Below are 22,481 nucleotides of genomic sequence, written 5' to 3' on the forward strand. Positions count from 1 at the left end.
ATCGCATGGAGGAAAAATGCCAGCCCTGGGCAAAGTATCATTCCTAGGATGACTGTCACATAGCACAGTCTTATGCTGGCAGCTGCAGGAGAGCACACCAAAGAAGGCTCTGAACAGCCACCGTCACATCAGAGCTGCTCCTTCTCTTCCAAAACCATCTTCACAAGCTCCCAGGTTCACCCTGGCACCCAGACAGCTGTTGACCTTCATCCTACGCAGGCTCTTCCTGATATTATGGGTCTCATGAAAAAGGGCATGAAAGATGTGGTCACCCGCAGAGAAGTTCTCTGGAGACCTCTGACAGGAAAAGAGGAATTAAATACCACCATCAGTAACCGCTATGAACTGCAGACCAGATGGCCCCATGCACTCTGGGACTGCCTCCAGCGAGAATGCCGTGTGCCTGCCCCATACCATGCAAGGGATGGGGTATGCTGTGCAAAACAACTGTGCACAGAGATGCAACACTTAACACACTGCCCAGCCCCAAGCCCAAACGGCATTTACAGACAGCAGGGATACACTCTCCAAGCATCCCATGGAAGGGGGGTGCTGGCTGCCCTGAGGGCAGGAGTGGCACTTGCCACTGACACCTGCTGAACTGAGGTCCAAAAAGAGAAGGAGCAGACAGCAAGCCTACTGGAGATTCTACACAGAGGTGACATTTCCTCCAAGCTTGAGTTTTACTTCAGAAGAAAAGAGACCAAGTTACAACACTGCTGGCCTGTTATTTGAAAATCCCAAACATATGCCTCCAGTGGTCTTCCTCCAATGGAACTGGGAAAGGTGGAAAGAGGGTCTTTGAGCCTTGCTTCCCCAGACTTTCACACGGACCGAGAGGAACAACCAGGCTTGTCTGCTCGTGGCTTGTGCAAGCAGAAGTGAATGCTCAGAAAAGCCATGGGTTGTGACATGAAAGGGCCAAGGGCTTCTGGCAGGAAAAGGACAGAGTGACTGCACTTGTGAGTTTTCCCCTCTGGTAAATAAATTCCTGCGTGCCCGCCAGGGTGGTGGGAATAATTGGAACACACTGAGATCGTCCTGGTAGAAGTGAGAAACATTGGGAGTACTCCTAGTTCCAGGGCTTTTGCTAGAATTAGGGCACAAAGAGTGAGGTAGTACTGAGAAGAGAACCCTACTCCCCAGGAACAGGGGAAATTTACAGAGAAGCTGGCAGGGATTTGAACCCGCGGCAGAGAGATTCCGTGTAGCAATGCAAACTCCCATGAACTCCTGTACAAAGCAAACATCCATGAACTCCACTTTCACCAACTACAAGTTAATAGGCACACATGAGCTTCCATGAACTGCTCTGGCAATATCAGAACCAAAAGGGACGTAGAAAGTTCTGGGCCTACCAGAGCAGGAGTTCCTCATTCTATAGCATCATAGAATGGTTGGGCTGGAAAAACCCTCAAAGACCATCCAGATCCAATACCGCTGCCCGGGGAAGGGACACCATCCAATAAACCTGGTTGTTCTAAGCCCCATCCAGACAGGCCTTAAACACCTCCAAGGAAAGGGCATCCACAGTTCCTGCGGGCAGACTGTTGCTGCACTGAACCACTCTCACTGTGAATATCTTGTTCCTTACGACTAACCTAAACCTACCCCCTTTCAGTTTAAAACCATTACACCTTCTCCTGTCAATACACACCTTCCACTTCTTTCCTGCAAACCCCCTTCAAGTATCGGAAGGCTACTGCAAGAGCTCCTTGGAGCCTTCCTTTCTCCAGGCTGAACAAACACAGCTCTCAGCCTAACTTCCCAGGAGAAGTCCTCCAGCCATGGCCTTTCATGACCCTCCTCTAGACCTGCTACAAGTCCACCACTCTCTTATCCTGGGAGCTGCTGAGCTCCCAGATGCAGAATGTAGGTTGGGTCTCAGAACCGCAAAGTAGAGCAGGAGAATTACCTCCCTTGACCTATGGGCCACATCTCCTTTAATGCAGTGAAGGATACAATTGGATTTTTAGGACACAGGGGCCCTTTTGGAGCAGACCACCTAGTCTGATCTGGTGTTTGGGATCACCCCAGACAGGTACAGGACCTTCGAGAAACTTTCTCCAGCATCATGAGCCTCTGATGCATTCACAGCTCAAGCCCATCAAGGTCCATCCAGACAACATCTTAGCCCTAGAGAGCATCAACCACACCACTCTGCTCAGAAGCACGCTCAAATTTGATGAAGGAGCACTCAGAACGCCTCTTGACATCACCCTCACTTACCCCAAGCAGTCAGCACAAAGGAAGCATTCCCTTCCCAGCCTGGGGGAAACGTGAGCTGCAAGCTCCCTTGGCCTCAAAACAACAAGTCAGGGTCAACAAAAGGCCTACTCCAAGTCCCCACAACCAAAGCAAGGGGACCAAGCAACCCCAGGAAAGACAAAGCTCCAAACACAGCCATGGCCTGCCCTACAACACCCATCCTGCTCTCCTGCCAAGCACCATGAAGCACCTGCCCTTAGCCTGGAGCTTTTAAGCTGTGGAGACAGCTGGGAAGAACGAGTCCTGACGCTTCCAGGTGGACCCAACCCAGCAGTTTAACATCTTCTACTGCTCCCAGCTGCCTCCAAAGCCATCACTGTGTGCTTTGCACCCATCCCAGCAAACAGCCACAGGCCACCAGCTCAGCTTCTGTCACGAGATGGCTCTGTGTTCATAACACAGAGCTGAGAGCAGCTCATTTGTGCACTCCACTCTGGAGCCCCAGAAGGGCCTTCCAGCTCTTCCTCTCACCCTGAGTTCTTCCCCTCACTGGCCAGTCCCGCAGTTCTGCCTTTTCTCCATGTTTTCCCCCCTTGATGCATTGATTGCGCATTCCATGGCATAAGTGCAAAAAGCTCAGTGACAATGCTCTCTGTTAAAGGTGTCACTGCTTCAAATCCTACACACAGGGTGTTAACATGGAAGCATGGAAGCAGTCTCCTGCTTGCAGCTGATGGATAAGTAGGCAGCTGTGCACACATGAAAAGAGGTGGTTTCCCTTATGTACTCCTGGCTCTGGTCTGCTGCACTGTTTGCAATACAGGGTTTGTAGGGACAGCTACGGGATTGTTCCTTGTTTTTTTGTTTTTTTGTTTGTTTTTGTTTTTGTTGTTGTCATCAAATCAGCATGAAGTGCTGAGAAAATTCCAGCACTGTGCTCAGCACATGATGCTCTACCAAAGTGGGCCTCTGGAAACTCTTGTACCAGATGAAGAGGAGGTACCCAGATATGCCCTATCCTTTCTGCATGAGATGCCACATAGATGATCTCCTCACCTTCACACTGAATGAAAGACTCTCCACCTACTACTGAAAAGACCAGAGCCAAGGTTGTTCTATGCAGCACTGGCAGCATCGTATAGTCCAGCCCAGAGAGTACCCTGCTGGGGCTCTACACAGTTGCTGGTTTGTCTCCAAGAGTTTTTCATGCCCTTGCCTCTGTTTTGTTGCAGTAAGATACAGTCTTGCTTTCACAAGTTCAGATCTTTCTCAACTTGGAGAGCCATTCCCCAGAGACTGTCACAGTTTCTACTGTTCTCTCTTTACCTGCTTCCCTATCTCTTCCCGTCTTCTAAAAGTGCTTGAAGATATCAGAGTCCAAAGGCCAAGTTCACCTTTTTCATGTCCCGCTCATGTCATCCAGTAGGTCCTTTCTAGTGCACTGCCATCTCTGCAGACATTTCTGATCATGTGAGATTGTTATTCTTTCCCCTCTAGTGAGGCCATACTTCACTTACAGAGAGAGACTTAGGTTGGTTGTTATGCACACAAGACCATACGTGACCATGTTCTTCAGAATATTGCACGCAGAGTGGTCGCAACCAGTGGTGTTAGGAAGATGTCAAGAACAAGTACAAATGGCTCCTCCCCGTGAGAGCAGATAAAGTATTGAATAGAATATCCACATGGCACTGAGCTACTGGGAACATGCTGTACATTTCAGGGAGCACCTCAAGTGGAACACCACACCCACAGCAGGTACTCTGTAACAATGAACTTTGAGGGAAATAAGTAGCCCTATGAGGAGACATTAAGTTACTTAAACATTGTTGGCCTCTGCAGTTGTTTGACACGAGGTGCATCTTTAATAAACAATCCGATAAGCCCTAATTTCGCAATACAGAGCAGTCTCAGAAATTTAACCAGGAGTATTGGGTAACGCAGCCAGGTGATTGAAAACCTGTAGTTTACGTAACAAAGCAGAACCCTTCAGTATATAAAGGGGCACAGGCAGCCACAACAGCACAATCAGAAGCTCCTGTCCACCTTGGAAATGTTGCTCCTGGGAGCAGCAAGCATTGTCCTCCTGATCTGTGTGGCTTGCCTGCTCTCCATCGCGCAATGGAGAAAAAGGTCTGGAAAGGGGAAGATGCCTGAGGGACCAGCTCCCCTTCCCATCGTAGGGAACATACTGCAGGTGAAACCAAAGGATTTAGCCAAAACTCTTGAGAAGGTAAGGACTCCCTTCTTTCCTCTCAGTTTCTGCTGAGGGTGAGGAATGTGTGGGCTGTGTGCATGGGGACGATGTGTGGCTGTAGCTTGCTGAGTGGCAGTGGGCAAGGAGCAGAAAAGCCCTGGGGATCTCAGCTGACCCCTCGCTGCTTCCGCCCTTGTTATGGGGCTGATGGCTCACTGATGTTTGTCTTGAGAGGACCAGGCCTCACTTAACACTGCAGGTCTGTGAGGCTGCCCAGCTTGCAGCAGGAGGCAGCAGCAGCCTGATCACTTTTCAACCCCTCCTCTCTACCTGCTCCACAGCCACGCTCTCTCTTGCATTTTGACAGCTCTCTGAAAAATACGGGCCGGTCTTCTCAGTGCAACTGGGTTCAACTCCAGTAGTGGTGCTGTCTGGATATGAGGTGGTGAAAGAAGCCTTGATTGATCGTGCGGATGAGTTTGCTGCCAGAGGACACATGCCTATTGGAGACCGGACTAACAAAGGATTAGGTATGCTCACTGACTGAGCTTCCCCTGAGGAAAAGGGAAGCGCTGAGGACAAGTATGGCAGATGAGGGCTGGAGCAAATGATGCATGTATGAGGGCAGCCAGAGAGAAGAGGGTGGGTCCCACTGCAACAAGGGAAGGCAGGGCAGCCCTCAGTCTCTGGCTTCCACCACGTGAAGTGCGTAAGAGAGACATGGAGCCAGACTGGGCTCACGTGTGCACAGCAAAGGGCAAGAAGCAACGGAGCCACGTTGCAGTAGGGGAAGTTCTGTGTGGATGCAAGGGATCAGCTGTTCACAAGGAGGTTGGTTATGTCTTGGAGAAGGCCAAAAGCAGGCTGCTGGACTATAGCACCTCTGCAGGTTGCCTCCAAACCACAGTGCTATACAATGCTGTGTCAGTGCTCCCCCAGAGACAGCACTTGCTCTCATTGCGAGCCTCCACTCATCACAGGTCCAGCACACCCAAGACAGGTCTTTCCCCTTTCTTCTTCCTCCACAGGCATTATTTTCAGCAACAACGAGGGATGGTTACAAGTTCGGCGGTTTGCTCTCACCACTCTGCGCAACTTTGGGATGGGGAAGAGGAGCATAGAAGAGAGGATCCAGGAGGAAACTGAGCACTTGCTTGAAGAGATCAGAAAAACAAACAGTACGATCTGCTTTTAATATCGCCTACGTTTGCAAAAAAAGGAATGTGCCAAGGGAGCCCATGTTCTTAGCAGAAGCTGTGGGGTCTCCATTCTTGGAGATGCTCAAAAGATGTTGGTATGTGATCCTGCGGCAGCGGCTCTAAGTGGCCCTGCTTGAACAGTGGGCAAGGTGGCCTCTCAGAAGACTCTGAACCATTCTGTGAGTCTGTTAGGGCACCTTCCTGCACATTTGATTCCCGAGCTGTTAAGCTGTTAACACTGCCATGAGCACATATAGCTCCTTTTGGAGAATCCCCCTGCTTCGTTCAGAGACTGTGAAATTCCACTGTCCACTGCAGCTCACGTTACCCACAGTAGCCGTAGGTTTTATATATTTCATTACTTATTTATACATTGTAACTTTTCTGAACTCACAGGAATGCCCTTCGACCCCACGTACAAGCTAAGCTGCGCTGTCTCCAATGTCATATGTTCCATCGTCTTTGGGAAACGATATGACTACAAAGACAAAAAGTTCCTGTCCCTGATGAACAACACAAACAAAATATTTGAATTGATGAATTCCCGCTGGGGACAGGTACGTTCAGCAGATATTTCATAGTGGGGACATTTTGCCAGGGGAGCAGGAGGCCTCCCTCACAGGGAAGTTGGTCTCAATGAGCCTTGTGGGTATCTTCCAATTCAGGAAGAAATTTTGTGATTCTGTGGTATTTTACAGTAGGACCTGTCAGCACTCTATTGCAGAAAAGTGAATACCTTCCAGACAGAGAAGGTTTAATGCTGTTACCACCCCACGGCATTGTCACTGGATCTAGATGACCTTGAATGCCCTTTCCAACCCAAAGCATTTAAAATCTCTAAGAATTCATACCGTGACCAAGCAGGTCTCCACTGCTGTATAGAACTGGCCAGCCAAACAGCCCATCTCCCTCGCTTAGCTGAGGGGGTTGAACCTGCCTGCTTTTGGCTAATCACAAAGACTAGGGCAATGGTCACTCTGGGGACCTTTCTGTTTCTTTCCTTCCAGTTTTACCAAATGTTCTCCTACATCCTGGATTATTTGCCCGGCCCACACAACAAGATATTCAAAGAAATTAATGCTTTAAAAGCCTTTGCGGCAGAGGAGATAAAGCTGCACCAAGTCTCCCTGGATCCCAGCGCCCCCCAGGATTTCATTGACTGTTTCCTCAGCAAAATGCAGGAGGTAAGGAGACACCAAAACACAGCTCATCCCCAAATACACCTATGCTGATAACTTCTCCCAGTTGGCTGCTGCACTTAGCAGAGAAATTCAATAGCCCAGGGTGGAAAAAAAAGAAAAATGGGGAGACACAAGAAAGGGGCACGGTTCTCCTTTCAACTCAAGAAACAGCACAGTTTTATTTCTCTAGGAAAAAGACAATCCCAAATCACACTTCCACATCACAAACCTGATAACCTCAACCTTTGACTTGTTCATTGCTGGAACAGAGACAACAAGCACCACTGTACGATACGGACTTCTGCTTCTCCTCAAATATCCAAAGATACAAGGTACTGGTCTACAGTATTTTTTCCTCTCTACTGTTCCCCAGGTTGTGACACATCTAACAGTTTTTCTGTTTCATGTTCTACGTCTGTGGGCAATGTCCTTGCACCCTCATAAGGGTTGCTGCCTGTGCTGTGCAACCCCCTCCATGGGCAGGGATTTCGCTGTGTCCACAACTTTATCTCTCGGTACTCCAGTGTAACTAAGTTGTTATAAGGCATTCTTGGAATAGGCTGCAGAGAAGATGCATTCCGGACAACACCTAAATCAACATAAATGTTCCCAACATCACTGAGTTGCTACTGAACCCACAGGATTTGCTTAGGACAACCTGCTTGGGTGGGGTTTGCCTTATTCACTCATCTTATTGGCTGTGCTTCTAACGACAGAGAAAGTTCAAGAAGAGATTGATCGGGTAGTAGGACGAACACGAAGACCTTGCGTGGCTGACCGGACCCAGATGCCCTACACAGATGCAGTGGTCCATGAAATCCAGCGCTTCATCACCCTCATTCCTACGAGCCTCCCTCATGCTGTCACTAAAGACATCCACTTCAGAGACTACGTCATTCCCAAGGTTAGCAGGCAAGCTCCCTCCGGTTTGGCAACAGCGTGGCAGCACCGCTGCTGTCAGGCTGTCAGATAGAGGCCAGGAGCAAGAAACGCTGGGGCCAGACCTTGACCACATTCAGGCCTTCATAAAGGTTCTATCCTCACATCCCAGCGGTTTCGCTAGCTTCCGTGCATTGCCTTGTTGCTGCTCCCTGGGCCCAGACTGGAACACTAGCTCTGACCAACTCCTCTACTGCCTTGCTCTGTACACTGCCCAGTTAGGGGAAACATGCAGAGCTCACAACAAAACATAGCTGTGTCACCTCGCACAGGCACCAAGCTCACCACAATCCACTAGAGCCTGGGCCACTGTGCTCACATTTCTTCATGTCTTCTGACACGATCGTACCGCTAAGTCCAGCCGTTGCTTGGCAGGCAGCAGGATTAAGTGGCCCAACGCCGCTCCCCTTCATGTTCTGCTCTTCTCGTGTCACTGCAGGGTACCACCGTCTATCCCCTCCTCAGTACCGCACTGTATGACAGCAAGGAGTTTCCAAACCCAACTGAGTTTAATCCTGGACATTTCTTGAACCAGAACGGCACCTTTAGGAAGAGCGAGTTCTTCATTCCCTTCTCAGCAGGTAAGGCACAGCCTTCCTCCCTCAGGAGCTGTGGTCCTCCTGCTCAGGTGACCACACATGCTCCCAGCCCAGTCCTGCCAGCGCTTCCTCAGGGCTCACTGCTCTCTGTTTAATTCCTCTCAGCTGATCTCTTCCCCAGCCACATTGGACACCTTGGTTAGGGCCTGACAGCTTTTCAAAACCCCCGCTGGGAGATGCTGATGGAATGACACGCAGCGGACCCGTTCCCATTTTCTAAACTAGCTGTCACCTTCATACGCAACCATCAAAGCCAGCCTGAACCAACCTGTCTTTCCACGGCAGCTCCACTTTTCCCACGCTCCTCTTAAGTAGGCCACGGGCAGACACCCGCTGTCCAAAAGCCCCAACCCTCCGCTCTCAACCACCCTCTGCATCACCTCACTCCCATCCCCTCCGCCCCTCCTCCTGTGTTCAACACTTCTCCTGCTCCTGTTCTGCCATCACACACCCAGCCAAACTTCCACGCACCTCGCTGCTGCGGCTGCATCTAGTCAACGTGTGCTTTAACCGCATACATAACACGTGGGCTTAGTACAAACACTGAGCCGCTCAACATCAGCTGCTCAGTGCTATTGGTTGTGTTTGCTTCCAGGGAAACGAATTTGCCCTGGAGAGGGCCTGGCACGCATGGAGATATTCTTACTCTTGACCGCCATCCTGCAGAACTTCACCGTGAAGCCTGTTGTCAGCCCTGAGGAACTCAGCATCACCCCAACACTGAGTGGGACAGGAAATGTTCCTCCCTACTACCAGCTCTGTGCTATCCCCCGCTGAGGGGCACAAAACCTCACTGCTGTGCTCCTCAGCCAGTCTGCTCCTTTACACATCCCTGACTCAAACCAGTGGCAGGAACTTTGCCCCACCACCTCAAAGCCTCCACGAGGACAGCCCACAGACAAAGCCCCAGGCAGACCAAACACAGATCTGCACCTGCTCACACAGCGCAGGAGGTGATGTTGCACCCCACTGCAATGACACTATGTCACATCACAGGCTGCATGAGCACAGCAGACCCACTGAACAGCTGATTTGCTCACAGCTGTGACTCTGTGGCTATCCATCACCCGCTTCTCTGGCCTTGTGTGTCCCAACAGCAGCAGCAGACTTTGCAGAGGGACCGAGTTGCTATGCCGTATGTTTATGCTAATGACCCAATAAAGAACAATCTGTTCATGAGGACTTGAGCTGCTCCTTTCTTTGCGTTAGGACCGTGCCCGCAGACACTGCTCCACACAACACAGTAGGTCAGAGTGCACGTGGGCAGCGCTGTGCAGGCAAGACTGTCCTTCCCAGGGTGAGGCCCTGCCTGCTTCATCAGTGGACTCACTGCTGCTGCTGCCTGCAAGGACCCCTGCCAGTATGCTGCTCACAGGGGGTTGAGAGAAAGGTGCCTGCTGCTGGGGGTCCTTCAGAATTACTGGGCACACTATGGCCCAGCCACTGCACAGGCTGGAAGGGCTGGCAGCACCTTCCCACTGTGGCACCTCTGTCTCCCTGAAGCATTACATGGTACAACACTGGCTGACAACGGGCCCCTCAGCACCTCCCTTGAATAAAGATGGAGTGCAGTGATCATAGAATCATAGAATCACAAGGTTGGAAACGGCCTATAAGATCATCTAGTCCAACCGTCTCCTCATCACCATTACCACCACAAGCACTAAACCATATCACGCATAGATGCCTCTTGAACACTGCCAGGGATGGTGACTCCACCACCTCTCTGGGCAGGCCATTCCAGTGCCTGACCACTCTGAGAGAAAAAAATTCTTCCTTATGTCCAACCTAAACCTCCTCTGATACAGCTTGCGGCCATTACCCCGTGTTGTGCTCGTTCCCTGGGAGAAGAGGCCAAATCCCTCTTCACCACAATCTCCCTTCAGGAAGTTGTAGAGTGCAATGAGGTCTCCCTGAGCCTCCTCTTCTCCAGACTGAACAATCCCAGCTCCCTCACCCGTTCGTCATAAGACTTGTGCTCCAGACCCCTCACCAATTTTGTTGCCCTTCTCTGGACACGCTCCAGGACCTCAACATCTTTCCTGTAGTGAGGAGCCCAAAACTGAACACAGTACTCAAGGTGCGGCCTCACCAGTGCTGAGTACGGGGGGAAGATCACCTCCCTGCTCCTGCTGGCCACACTATTTCTAATGCAGGCCAGGATGCTGTTGAATCATTTCTTGCATGGCATCTCCTGCTGAAATCATAGGAGAATAAACATTTTCACTCCACATGTCAGCTGAATTACCTTTGCTGGGAGCACCGAGGAAGGAACGGAGAGTGAGAAATCGCTCTGAGTAAGGAGTTACATCGCATGGAGGAAAAATGCCAGCCCTGGGCAAAGTATCATTCCTAGGATGACTGTCACATAGCACAGTCTTATGCTGGCAGCTGCAGGAGAGCACACCAAAGAAGGCTCTGAACAGCCACCGTCACATCAGAGCTGCTCCTTCTCTTCCAAAACCATCTTCACAAGCTCCCAGGTTCACCCTGGCACCCAGACAGCTGTTGACCTTCATCCTACGCAGGCTCTTCCTGATATTATGGGTCTCATGAAAAAGGGCATGAAAGATGTGGTCACCCGCAGAGAAGTTCTCTGGAGACCTCTGACAGGAAAAGAGGAATTAAATACCACCATCAGTAACCGCTATGAACTGCAGACCAGATGGCCCCATGCACTCTGGGACTGCCTCCAGCGAGAATGCCGTGTGCCTGCCCCATACCATGCAAGGGATGGGGTATGCTGTGCAAAACAACTGTGCACAGAGATGCAACACTTAACACACTGCCCAGCCCCAAGCCCAAACGGCATTTACAGACAGCAGGGATACACTCTCCAAGCATCCCATGGAAGGGGGGTGCTGGCTGCCCTGAGGGCAGGAGTGGCACTTGCCACTGACACCTGCTGAACTGAGGTCCAAAAAGAGAAGGAGCAGACAGCAAGCCTACTGGAGATTCTACACAGAGGTGACATTTCCTCCAAGCTTGAGTTTTACTTCAGAAGAAAAGAGACCAAGTTACAACACTGCTGGCCTGTTATTTGAAAATCCCAAACATATGCCTCCAGTGGTCTTCCTCCAATGGAACTGGGAAAGGTGGAAAGAGGGTCTTTGAGCCTTGCTTCCCCAGACTTTCACACGGACCGAGAGGAACAACCAGGCTTGTCTGCTCGTGGCTTGTGCAAGCAGAAGTGAATGCTCAGAAAAGCCATGGGTTGTGACATGAAAGGGCCAAGGGCTTCTGGCAGGAAAAGGACAGAGTGACTGCACTTGTGAGTTTTCCCCTCTGGTAAATAAATTCCTGCGTGCCCGCCAGGGTGGTGGGAATAATTGGAACACACTGAGATCGTCCTGGTAGAAGTGAGAAACATTGGGAGTACTCCTAGTTCCAGGGCTTTTGCTAGAATTAGGGCACAAAGAGTGAGGTAGTACTGAGAAGAGAACCCTACTCCCCAGGAACAGGGGAAATTTAGGGTTGAGATCTACGGTTCTGCATCAAGGTGGAAGGTGTTCACAAGCAGTGTTCCTCAGGGGACAGTCTTGGGACTGGTGCACTTCAACAGCTTCATCAGCCACACAGACAATGGCACTGAGTGCACCATCAGCAAATTAGCAAATGACACCAAGCTGAGCAGCGAGGTTAACACACTGGAAGGAAGGGAAGCCACCCAGAGGGACCTGGACAGGCTGGAGAAGTGGGCCCATGAAAACCTAATGAGGTTCAACAAGGCCAAAGGCAGGGTGCTGCACTTAGGCCAGGGGCAATCCCAGGTACTTATACCAACTGGGGGAAGATCTCCTTGAGAACAGCTCTGCAGAGAAGGACTTGGGGGTCCAGGTAGATGAGAAGCTGGACATGAGCCAGCAGTGTGCCCTTGCAGCCCAGAAGGCCAACTGGGTTCTGGGCTGCATTAAAAGAGAGGTGACCAGCAGGGAGAGGGAAGTGATTACATCCCCCTTTACCTGGCTCTTGTGAGGCCCCATCTGCAGTACTTCATCCAAGCCCGCAACCCCCAGTACAGGACGGACTTGTAGCTCTTGGAGAGGGTCCAGAGGAGGGCCACTAAGATGATCAGAGGGCAGGAGCACCTGTCCTGTGAGGAAAGGATGAGGGAACTGGGATTATTCAGCATGGAGAAGAGAAGCTCTTGGGAGACTGCATTATGGCCTTCCAGTACCTGACGGGAGCAAATGAACAAGAACGGGAACGGCTGTGATAGGACAATGGGGAAATGGTCTTAAACTGAGACAGGGGTGGTTCAGGTTAGATATTAGGAGGAAGTTTTTCCGCACAGAGGACACATTGCAACAGGTTGCCCAAGGAGGTTGTGGATGCCCCATCCCTGAAGGCATTCAAGGCCAGGCTGGATGTGGTCCTGGGCAGTCTGGTCTGGTGGTAGGCAACTCTGCACACAGCAGGGTGGTTGAAACTAGGTGATCTTTGAGGTCCTTTTTAACCCAGGCCATTCTATGGTTCCACGAAATTTACAGAAAAACTGGTGGGGATATGAACCGGTGGCAGAGAGACTCTGTAGCAATGCAAACTCCCATGAGTTAGTCCTCTACAAAGCAAACATCCATGAACTCCACTTTCACCAACTACAAGTTAATAGGCACAAAAGAACTTTCATAAACTGCTATGGTAATGTCGGCACTTACGCAGCAGTTAAGATAAGCACATCAAAACCTGCCTGAACATGCTGGCAACATAATTATTAAACAAAGAACCGAGTAAAGGTGATTCAGAAGCAAAAAGGAAAGTAGAAAGTCCAGGGCCTTCCAGAGCAGGAGTTCCTCATTCTATAGCATCATAGAATGGTTGGGTTGGAAGGACCCTCAAAGACCATCCAGATCCAATACCGCTGCCCGGGGAAGGGACACCATCCAATAAACCTGGTTGTTCTAAGCCCCATCCAGACAGGCCTTAAACACCTCCAAGGAAAGGGCATCCACAGTTCCTGCGGGCAGACTGTTGCTGCACTGAACCACTCTCACTGTGAATATCTTGTTCCTTACGACTAACCTAAACCTACCCCCTTTCAGTTTAAAACCATTACGCCTTCTCCTGTCAATACACACCTTCCACTTCTTTCCTGCAAACCCCCTTCAAGTATCGGAAGGCTACTGCAAGAGCTCCTTGGAGCCTTCCTTTCTCCAGGCTGAACAAACACAGCTCTCAGCCTAACTTCCCAGGAGAAGTCCTCCAGCCATGGCCTTTCATGACCCTCCTCTAGACCTGCTACAAGTCCACCACTCTCTTATCCTGGGAGCTGCTGAGCTCCCAGATGCAGAATGTAGGTTGGGTCTCAGAACCGCAAAGTAGAGCAGGAGAATTACCTCCCTTGACCTATGGGCCACATCTCCTTTAATGCAGTGAAGGATACAATTGGATTTTTAGGACACAGGGGCCCTTTTGGAGCAGACCACCTAGTCTGATCTGGTGTTTGGGATCACCCCAGACAGGTACAGGACCTTCGAGAAACTTTCTCCAGCATCATGAGCCTCTGATGCATTCACAGCTCAAGCCCATCAAGGTCCATCCAGACAACATCTTAGCCCTAGAGAGCATCAACCACACCACTCTGCTCAGAAGCACGCTCAAATTTGATGAAGGAGCACTCAGAACGCCTCTTGACATCACCCTCACTTACCCCAAGCAGTCAGCACAAAGGAAGCATTCCCTTCCCAGCCTGGGGGAAACGTGAGCTGCAAGCTCCCTTGGCCTCAAAACAACAAGTCAGGGTCAACAAAAGGCCTACTCCAAGTCCCCACAACCAAAGCAAGGGGACCAAGCAACCCCAGGAAAGACAAAGCTCCAAACACAGCCATGGCCTGCCCTACAACACCCATCCTGCTCTCCTGCCAAGCACCATGAAGCACCTGCCCTTAGCCTGGAGCTTTTAAGCTGTGGAGACAGCTGGGAAGAACGAGTCCTGACGCTTCCAGGTGGACCCAACCCAGCAGTTTAACATCTTCTACTGCTCCCAGCTGCCTCCAAAGCCATCACTGTGTGCTTTGCACCCATCCCAGCAAACAGCCACAGGCCACCAGCTCAGCTTCTGTCACGAGATGGCTCTGTGTTCATAACACAGAGCTGAGAGCAGCTCATTTGTGCACTCCACTCTGGAGCCCCAGAAGGGCCTTCCAGCTCTTCCTCTCACCCTGAGTTCTTCCCCTCACTGGCCAGTCCCGCAGTTCTGCCTTTTCTCCATGTTTTCCCCCCTTGATGCATTGATTGCGCATTCCATGGCATAAGTGCAAAAAGCTCAGTGACAATGCTCTCTGTTAAAGGTGTCACTGCTTCAAATCCTACACACAGGGTGTTAACATGGAAGCATGGAAGCAGTCTCCTGCTTGCAGCTGATGGATAAGTAGGCAGCTGTGCACACATGAAAAGAGGTGGTTTCCCTTATGTACTCCTGGCTCTGGTCTGCTGCACTGTTTGCAATACAGGGTTTGTAGGGACAGCTACGGGATTGTTCCTTGTTTTTTTGTTTTTTTGTTTGTTTTTGTTTTTGTTGTTGTCATCAAATCAGCATGAAGTGCTGAGAAAATTCCAGCACTGTGCTCAGCACATGATGCTCTACCAAAGTGGGCCTCTGGAAACTCTTGTACCAGATGAAGAGGAGGTACCCAGATATGCCCTATCCTTTCTGCATGAGATGCCACATAGATGATCTCCTCACCTTCACACTGAATGAAAGACTCTCCACCTACTACTGAAAAGACCAGAGCCAAGGTTGTTCTATGCAGCACTGGCAGCATCGTATAGTCCAGCCCAGAGAGTACCCTGCTGGGGCTCTACACAGTTGCTGGTTTGTCTCCAAGAGTTTTTCATGCCCTTGCCTCTGTTTTGTTGCAGTAAGATACAGTCTTGCTTTCACAAGTTCAGATCTTTCTCAACTTGGAGAGCCATTCCCCAGAGACTGTCACAGTTTCTACTGTTCTCTCTTTACCTGCTTCCCTATCTCTTCCCGTCTTCTAAAAGTGCTTGAAGATATCAGAGTCCAAAGGCCAAGTTCACCTTTTTCATGTCCCGCTCATGTCATCCAGTAGGTCCTTTCTAGTGCACTGCCATCTCTGCAGACATTTCTGATCATGTGAGATTGTTATTCTTTCCCCTCTAGTGAGGCCATACTTCACTTACAGAGAGAGACTTAGGTTGGTTGTTATGCACACAAGACCATACATGACCATGTTCTTCAGAATATTGCACGCAGAGTGGCCGCAACCAGTGGTGTTAGGAAGATGTCAAGAACAAGTACAAATGGCTCCTCCCCGTGAGAGCAGATAAAGTATTGAATAGAATATCCACATGGCACTGAGCTACTGGGAACATGCTGTACATTTCAGGGAGCACCTCAAGTGGAACACCACACCCACAGCAGGTACTCTGTAACAATGAACTTTGAGGGAAATAAGTAGCCCTATGAGCAGACATGAAGTTACTTGAACTTTGTTGGCCTCTGCAGTTGTTTGACACGAGGCGTGTCTTTAATAAACAATCCGATAAGCCCTAATTTCGCAATACAGAGCAGTCTCAGAAATTTGACCAGGAGTATTGGGTAACGCAGCCAGGTGATAAAAAAACATGTAGCTTACGTAACAAAGCAGAACCCTTCAGTATATAAAGGGGCACAGGCAGCCACAACAGCACAATCAGAAGCTCCTGTCCACCTTGGAAATGTTGCTCCTGGGAGCAGCAAGCGTTGTCCTCCTGATCTGTGTGGCTTGCCTGCTCTCCATCGCGCAATGGAGAAAAAGGTCTGGAAAGGGGAAGATGCCTGAGGGACCAGCTCCCTTTCCCATCGTAGGGAACATACTGCAGGTGAAACCAAAGGATTTAGCCAAAACTCTTGAGAAGGTAAGGACTCCCTTCTTTCCTCTCAGTTTCTGCTGAGGGTGGGGAATGTGTGGGCTGTGTGCATGGGGACGATGTGTGGCTGTAGCTTGCTGAGTGGCAGTGGGCAAGGAGCAGAAAAGCCCTGGGGATCTCAGCTGACCCCTCGCTGCTTCCGCCCTTGTTATGGGGCTGATGGCTCACTGATGTTTGTCTTGAGAGGACCAGGCCTCACTTAACACTGCAGGTCTGTGAGGCTGCCCAGCTTGCAGCAGGAGGCAGCAGCAGCCTGATCACTTTTCAACCCCTCCTCTCTACCTGCTCCACAGCCACGCTCTCTCTTGCATTTTGACAGCTCTCTGAAAAATACGGGCCGGTCTTCTCAGTGCAACTGGGTTCAACTCCAGTAGTGGTGCTGTCTGGATATGAGGTGGTGAAAGAAGCCTTGATTGATCGTGCGGATGAGTTTGCTGCCAGAGGACACATGCCTATTGGAGACCGGGCTAACAAAGGATTAGGTATGCTCACTGACTGAGCTTCCCCTGAGGAAAAGGGAAGCGCTGAGGACAAGTATGGCAGATGAGGGCTGGAGCAAATGATGCATGTATGAGGGCAGCCAGAGAGAGGAGGGTGGGTCCCACTGCGACAAGGGAAGGCAGGGCAGCCCTCAGTCTCTGGCTTCCACCACGTGTAGTGCGTAGGAGAGACATCGGGCCAGACTGGGCTCATGTGTGCACAGCAAAGGGCAAGAAGCAACGGAGCCACATTGCAGTAGGGGAAGTTCTGTGTGGATGCAAGGGATCAGCTGTTCACAAGGAGGTTGGTTATGTCTTGGAGAAGGCCAAAAGCAGGCTGCTGGACTACAGCACCTCTGCAGGTTGCATCCAAACCACAGTGCTACACAGTGCTGTGTCAGTGCTCCCCCAGAGACAGCACTCGCTCTCGTTGTGAGCCTCCACTCATCACAGGTCCAGCACACCCAAGACAGGTCTTTCCCCTTTCTTCTTCCTCCACAGGCATTATTTTCAGCAACAACGAGGGATGGTTACAAGTTCGGCGGTTTGCTCTCACCACTCTGCGCAACTTTGGGATGGGGAAGAGGAGCATAGAAGAGAGGATCCAGGAGGAAGCTGAGCACTTGCTTGAAGAGATCAGAAAAACAAACAGTACGATCTGCTTTTAATATCGCCTACGTTTGTAAAAAAAAGGAATGTGCCAAGGGAGCCCATGTTCTTAGCAGAAGCTGTGGGGTCTCCATTCTTGGAGATGCTCAAAAGATGTTGGTATGTGATCCTGCGGCAGCGGCTCTAAGTGGCCCTGCTTGAACAGTGGGCAAGGTGGCCTCTCAGAAGACTCTGAACCATTCTGTGAGTCTGTTAGGGCACCTTCCTGCACATTTGATTCCCGAGCTGTTAAGCTGTTAACACTGCCAGGATCACATAGAGTTCCTTTTGGAGAACCCCTCTGCTTCATTCAGAGACTGTGAAATTCCACTGTCCACTGCAGCTCATGTTACCCACAGTAGCCGTAGGTTTTATTTAATTATTTCATTACTTATTTATACATTGTAACTTTTCTGAACTCACAGGAATGCCCTTCGACCCCACGTACAAGCTGAGCTGCACTGTTTCCAATGTCATATGTTCCATCGTCTTTGGGAAACGATATGACTACAAAGACAAAAAGTTCATGTCCCTGATGAACACCACAAACAAAATATTTGAATTGATGAATTCCCGCTGGGGACAGGTACGTTCAGCAGATATTTCATAGTGGGGACATTTTGCCAGGGGAGCAGGAGGCCTCCCTCACAGGGAAGTTGGTCTCAATGAGCCTTGTGGGTATCTTCCAATTCAGGAAGAAATTTTGTGATTCTGTGATATTTTACAGTAGGACCTGTCAGCACTCTATTGCAGAAAAGTGAATACCTTCCAGACAGAGAAGGTTTAATGCTGTTACCACCCCACGGCATTGTCACTGGATCTAGATGACCTTGAATGCCCTTTCCAACCCAAAGCATTTAAAATCTCTAAGAATTCATACCGTGACCAAGCAGGTCTCCACTGCTGTATAGAACTGGCCAGCCAAACAGCCCATCTCCCTCGCTTAGCTGAGGGGGTTGAACCTGCCTGCTTTTGGCTAATCACAAAGACTAGGGCAATGGTCACTCTGGGGACCTTTCTGTTTCTTTCCTTCCAGTTTTACCAAATGTTCTCCTACATCCTGGATTATTTGCCCGGCCCACACAACAAGATATTCAAAGAAATGGATGCTTTAAAAGCCTTTGCGGCAGAGGAGATAAAGCTGCACCAAGTCTCCCTGGATCCCAGCGCCCCCCAGGATTTCATTGACTGTTTCCTCAGCAAAATGCAGGAGGTAAGGAGACACCAAAACACAGCTCATCCCCAAATACACCTATGCTGATAACTTCTCCCAGTTGGCTGCTGCACTTAGCAGAGAAATTCAATAGCCCAGGGTGGAAAAAAAAGAAAAATGGGGAGACACAAGAAAGGGGCACGGTTCTCCTTTCAACTCAAGAAACAGCACAGTTTTATTTCTCTAGGAAAAAGACAATCCCAAATCACACTTCCACATCACAAACCTGATAACCTCAACCTTTGACTTGTTCCTTGCTGGAACAGAGACAACAAGCACCACTGTACGATACGGACTTCTGCTTCTCCTCAAATATCCAAAGATACAAGGTACTGGTCTACAGTATTTTTTCCTCTCTACTGTTCCCCAGGTTGTGACACATCTAACAGTTTTTCTGTTTCATGTTCTACGTCTGTGGGCAATGTCCTTGCACCCTCATAAGGGTTGCTGCCTGTGCTGTGCAACCCCCTCCATGGGCAGGGATTTCGCTGTGTCCACAACTTTATCTCTCGGTACTCCAGTGTAACTAAGTTGTTATAAGGCATTCTTGGAATAGGCTGCAGAGAAGATGCATTCCGGACAACACCTAAATCAACATAAATGTTCCCAACATCACTGAGTTGCTACTGAACCCACAGGATTTGAGGACTGCTTAGGACAACCTGCTTGGGTGGGGTTTGCCTTATTCGCTCGTCTTATTGGCTGTGCTTCTCACGACAGAGAAAGTTCAAGAAGAGATTGATCGGGTAGTAGGACGATCACGAAGACCTGGCGTGGCTGACCGGACCCAGATGCCCTACACAGATGCAGTGGTCCATGAAATCCAGCGCTTCATCACCCTCATCCCTACAAGCGTCCCTCATGCTGTCACCAAGGATGTCCACTTCAGAGACTACGTCATTCCCAAGGTTAGCAGGCAAGCTCCCTCCGGTTTGGCAACAGCGCGGCAGCACCACTGCTGTCAGGCTGTCAGATAGAGGCCAGGAGCAAGAAACGCTGGGGCCAGACCTTGTCCACATTCAGGCCTTCATAAAGGTTCTATCCTCACATCCCAGCGGTTTCGCTAGCTTCCGTGCACTGCCTTGTTGCTGCTCCCTGGGCCCAGACTGGAACACTAGCTCTGACCAACTCCTCTACTGCCTTGCTCTGTACACTGCCCAGTTAGGGGAAACATGCAAAGCTCACAACAAAACATAGCTGTGTCACCTCACACAGGCACCAAGCTCACCACAATCCACTAGAGCCTGGGCCACTGTGCTCACATTTCTTCATGTCTTCTGACACGATCGTACCGCTAAGTCCAGCCGTTGCTTGGCAGGCAGCAGGATTAAGTGGCCCAACGCCGCTCCCCTTCATGTTCTGCTCTTCTCGTGTCACTGCAGGGTACCACCGTCTATCCCCTCCTCAGTACCGCACTGTATGACAGCAAGGAGTTTCCAAACCCAACTGAGTTTAATCCTGGACATTTCTTGAACCAGAACGGCACCTTTAGGAAGAGCGAGTTCTTCATTCCCTTCTCAGCAGGTAAGGCACAGCCTTCCTCCCTCAGGAGCTGTGGTCCTCCTGCTCAGGTGACCACACATGCTCCCAGCCCAGTCCTGCCAGCGCTTCCTCAGGGCTCACTGCTCTCTGTTTAATTCCTCTCAGCTGATCTCTTCCCCAGCCACATTGGACACCTTGGTTAGGGCCTGACAGCTTTTCAAAACCCCCGCTGGGAGATGCTGATGGAATGACACGCAGCGGACCCGTTCTCATTTTCTAAACTAGCTGTCACCTTCATACGCAACCATCAAAGCCAGCCTGAACCAACCTGTCTTTCCACGGCAGCTCCACTTTTCCCACGCTCCTCTTAAGTAGGCCACGGGCAGACACCCGCTGTCCAAAAGCCCCAACCCTCCGCTCTCAACCACCCTCTGCATCACCTCACTCCCATCCCCTCCGCCCCTCCTCCTGTGTTCAACACTTCTCCTGCTCCTGTTCTGCCATCACACACCCAGCCAAACTTCCACGCACCTCGCTGCTGCGGCTGCATCTAGTCAACGTGTGCTTTAGCTGCATACATAACACGTGGGCTTAGTACAAACACTGAGCCGCTCAACATCAGCTGCTCAGTGCTATTGGTTGTGTTTGCTTCCAGGGAAACGAATTTGCCCTGGAGAGGGCCTGGCACGCATGGAGATATTCTTACTCTTGACCGCCATCCTGCAGAACTTCACCGTGAAGCCTGTTGTCAGCCCTGAGGAACTCAGCATCACCCCAACACTGAGTGGGACAGGAAATGTTCCTCCCTACTACCAGCTCTGTGCTATCCCCCGCTGAGGGGCACAAAACCTCACTGCTGTGCTCCTCAGCCAGTCCGCTCCTTTACACATCCCCGACTCAAACCAGTGGCAGGAACTTTGCCCCACCACCTCAAAGCCTCCACGAGGACAGCCCACAGACAAAGCCCCAGGCAGACCAAACACAGATCTGCACCTGCTCACACAGCGCAGGAGGTGATGTTGCACCCCACTGCAATGACACTATGTCACATCACAGGCTGCATGAGCACAGCAGACCCACTGAACAGCTGATTTGCTCACAGCTGTGACTCTGTGGCTATCCATCACCCGCTTCTCTGGCCTTGTGTGTCCCAACAGCAGCAGCAGACTTTGCAGAGGGACCGAGTTGCTATGCCGTATGTTTATGCTAATGACCCAATAAAGAACAATCTGTTCATGAGGACTTGAGCTGCTCCTTTCTTTGCGTTAGGACCGTGCCCACAGACACTGCTCCACACAACACAGTAGGTCAGAGTGCACGTGGGCAGCGCTGTGCAGGCAAGACTGTCCTTCCCAGGGTGAGGCCCTGCCTGCTTCATCGGTGGACTCACTGCTGCTGCTGCCTGCAAGGACCCCTGCCAGTATGCTGCTCACAGGGGGTTGAGAGAAAGGTGCCTGCTGCTAGGGGTCCTTCAGAATTACTGGGCACACTATGGCCCAGCCACTGCACAGGCTGGAAGGGCTGGCAGCACCTTCCTACTGTGGCACCTCTGTCTCCCTGACGCATTACACGGTACAATACTGACTGACAACGGGCCCCTCAGCACCTCCCTTGAATAAAGATGGAGTGCAGTGATCACTTCCCTCATGGTGTCTCCTGCTGAACTCATAGGAGAATAAACACTTCCACTCCACATGTCAGCTGAAATACCTTTGCTGGGAGCACCGAGGAAGGAACAGAGAGTGAGAAATCACTCTGAGTAAGGAGTTACATCGCATGGAGGAAAAATGCCAGCCCCGGGCAAAGTATCATTCCTGGGATGACTCCGCAGGAAAAGGGGAAATTTAGGGTTGCGATCTATGGTTCTGTGTCAAGGTGGAAGGTGGTCACAAGCAGTGTTCCTCAGGGGACAGTCTTGGGACTGGTGCACTTCAACAGCTTCATCAACCACAGAGACAATGGCATTGAGTGCACCCTCAGCAAATTAGCAAATGACACCAAGCTGAGCAGTGTGGTTAATACACTGGAAGGAAGGCAGGTGTCACGGAGTTGACCAGATCAATCTATGTCCGTGACAGGGGCGACAGGCCTCTGCCCTCTCCCCCACCCCAGTCCCACAAAACATGGGAAGGAAGGAAGGGAGGAAAAGAGCAGCGGCAACAATCTATGGAGGAAAACTTATTTTACTATAATATTGGAATACAAGATAACACAATAAATACAATTTAATTGAAATTGAGATTAATAAATCAGACAAGATGAGAGAGAGAGAGTTCCCGGGACCGAGTCAAACCTGAAAAGCTTGGAACGGCTAGAAAAGCACCCTCCAGCACCCACTGCCAGGCAGCAGGAGAGCGCCCCCCCCCCACCCCGAAGGGCCAGATCCCGTGATTTCTGTAATGTACAGGGATAGGTACTTAGAATTGGGGCAGTGACACTTTAATGCCCCGTACACTACATG

The 22,481-nt window shown here is 50.5% G+C and overlaps 2 protein-coding genes across 2 annotated transcripts; both read left to right on the top strand.

Annotated features, from left to right (window-relative positions):
- Positions 1–4,261: 4,261 nt before the first annotated feature.
- Positions 4,262–9,100, top strand: LOC306946353 (cytochrome P450 2C9-like; the record flags this gene model as incomplete). The annotated part of the gene is made up of 9 exons (XM_079535356.1): positions 4,262–4,441; positions 4,773–4,935; positions 5,434–5,583; positions 6,001–6,161; positions 6,612–6,788; positions 6,976–7,117; positions 7,502–7,689; positions 8,164–8,305; positions 8,919–9,100. The coding sequence occupies 9 exons, from the start codon at positions 4,262–4,264 to the stop codon at positions 9,098–9,100; spliced, it is 1,485 nt and encodes a 494-aa protein (XP_079391482.1).
- A 6,906-nt stretch (positions 9,101–16,006) lies between these two features.
- Positions 16,007–20,857, top strand: LOC306946352 (cytochrome P450 2C9-like; the record flags this gene model as incomplete). Its single annotated transcript, XM_079535355.1, has 9 exons — positions 16,007–16,186; positions 16,518–16,680; positions 17,179–17,328; positions 17,751–17,911; positions 18,362–18,538; positions 18,726–18,867; positions 19,259–19,446; positions 19,921–20,062; positions 20,676–20,857. 9 exons carry the CDS (start codon positions 16,007–16,009, stop codon positions 20,855–20,857), a joined length of 1,485 nt encoding a protein of 494 aa, XP_079391481.1.
- Positions 20,858–22,481: the final 1,624 nt, after the last annotated feature.

This window comes from Tetrao urogallus (genome assembly GCF_951394365.1).
Source record: "Tetrao urogallus genome assembly, chromosome: 5".
Classification (NCBI taxonomy): Eukaryota; Metazoa; Chordata; class Aves; order Galliformes; family Phasianidae; genus Tetrao; species Tetrao urogallus.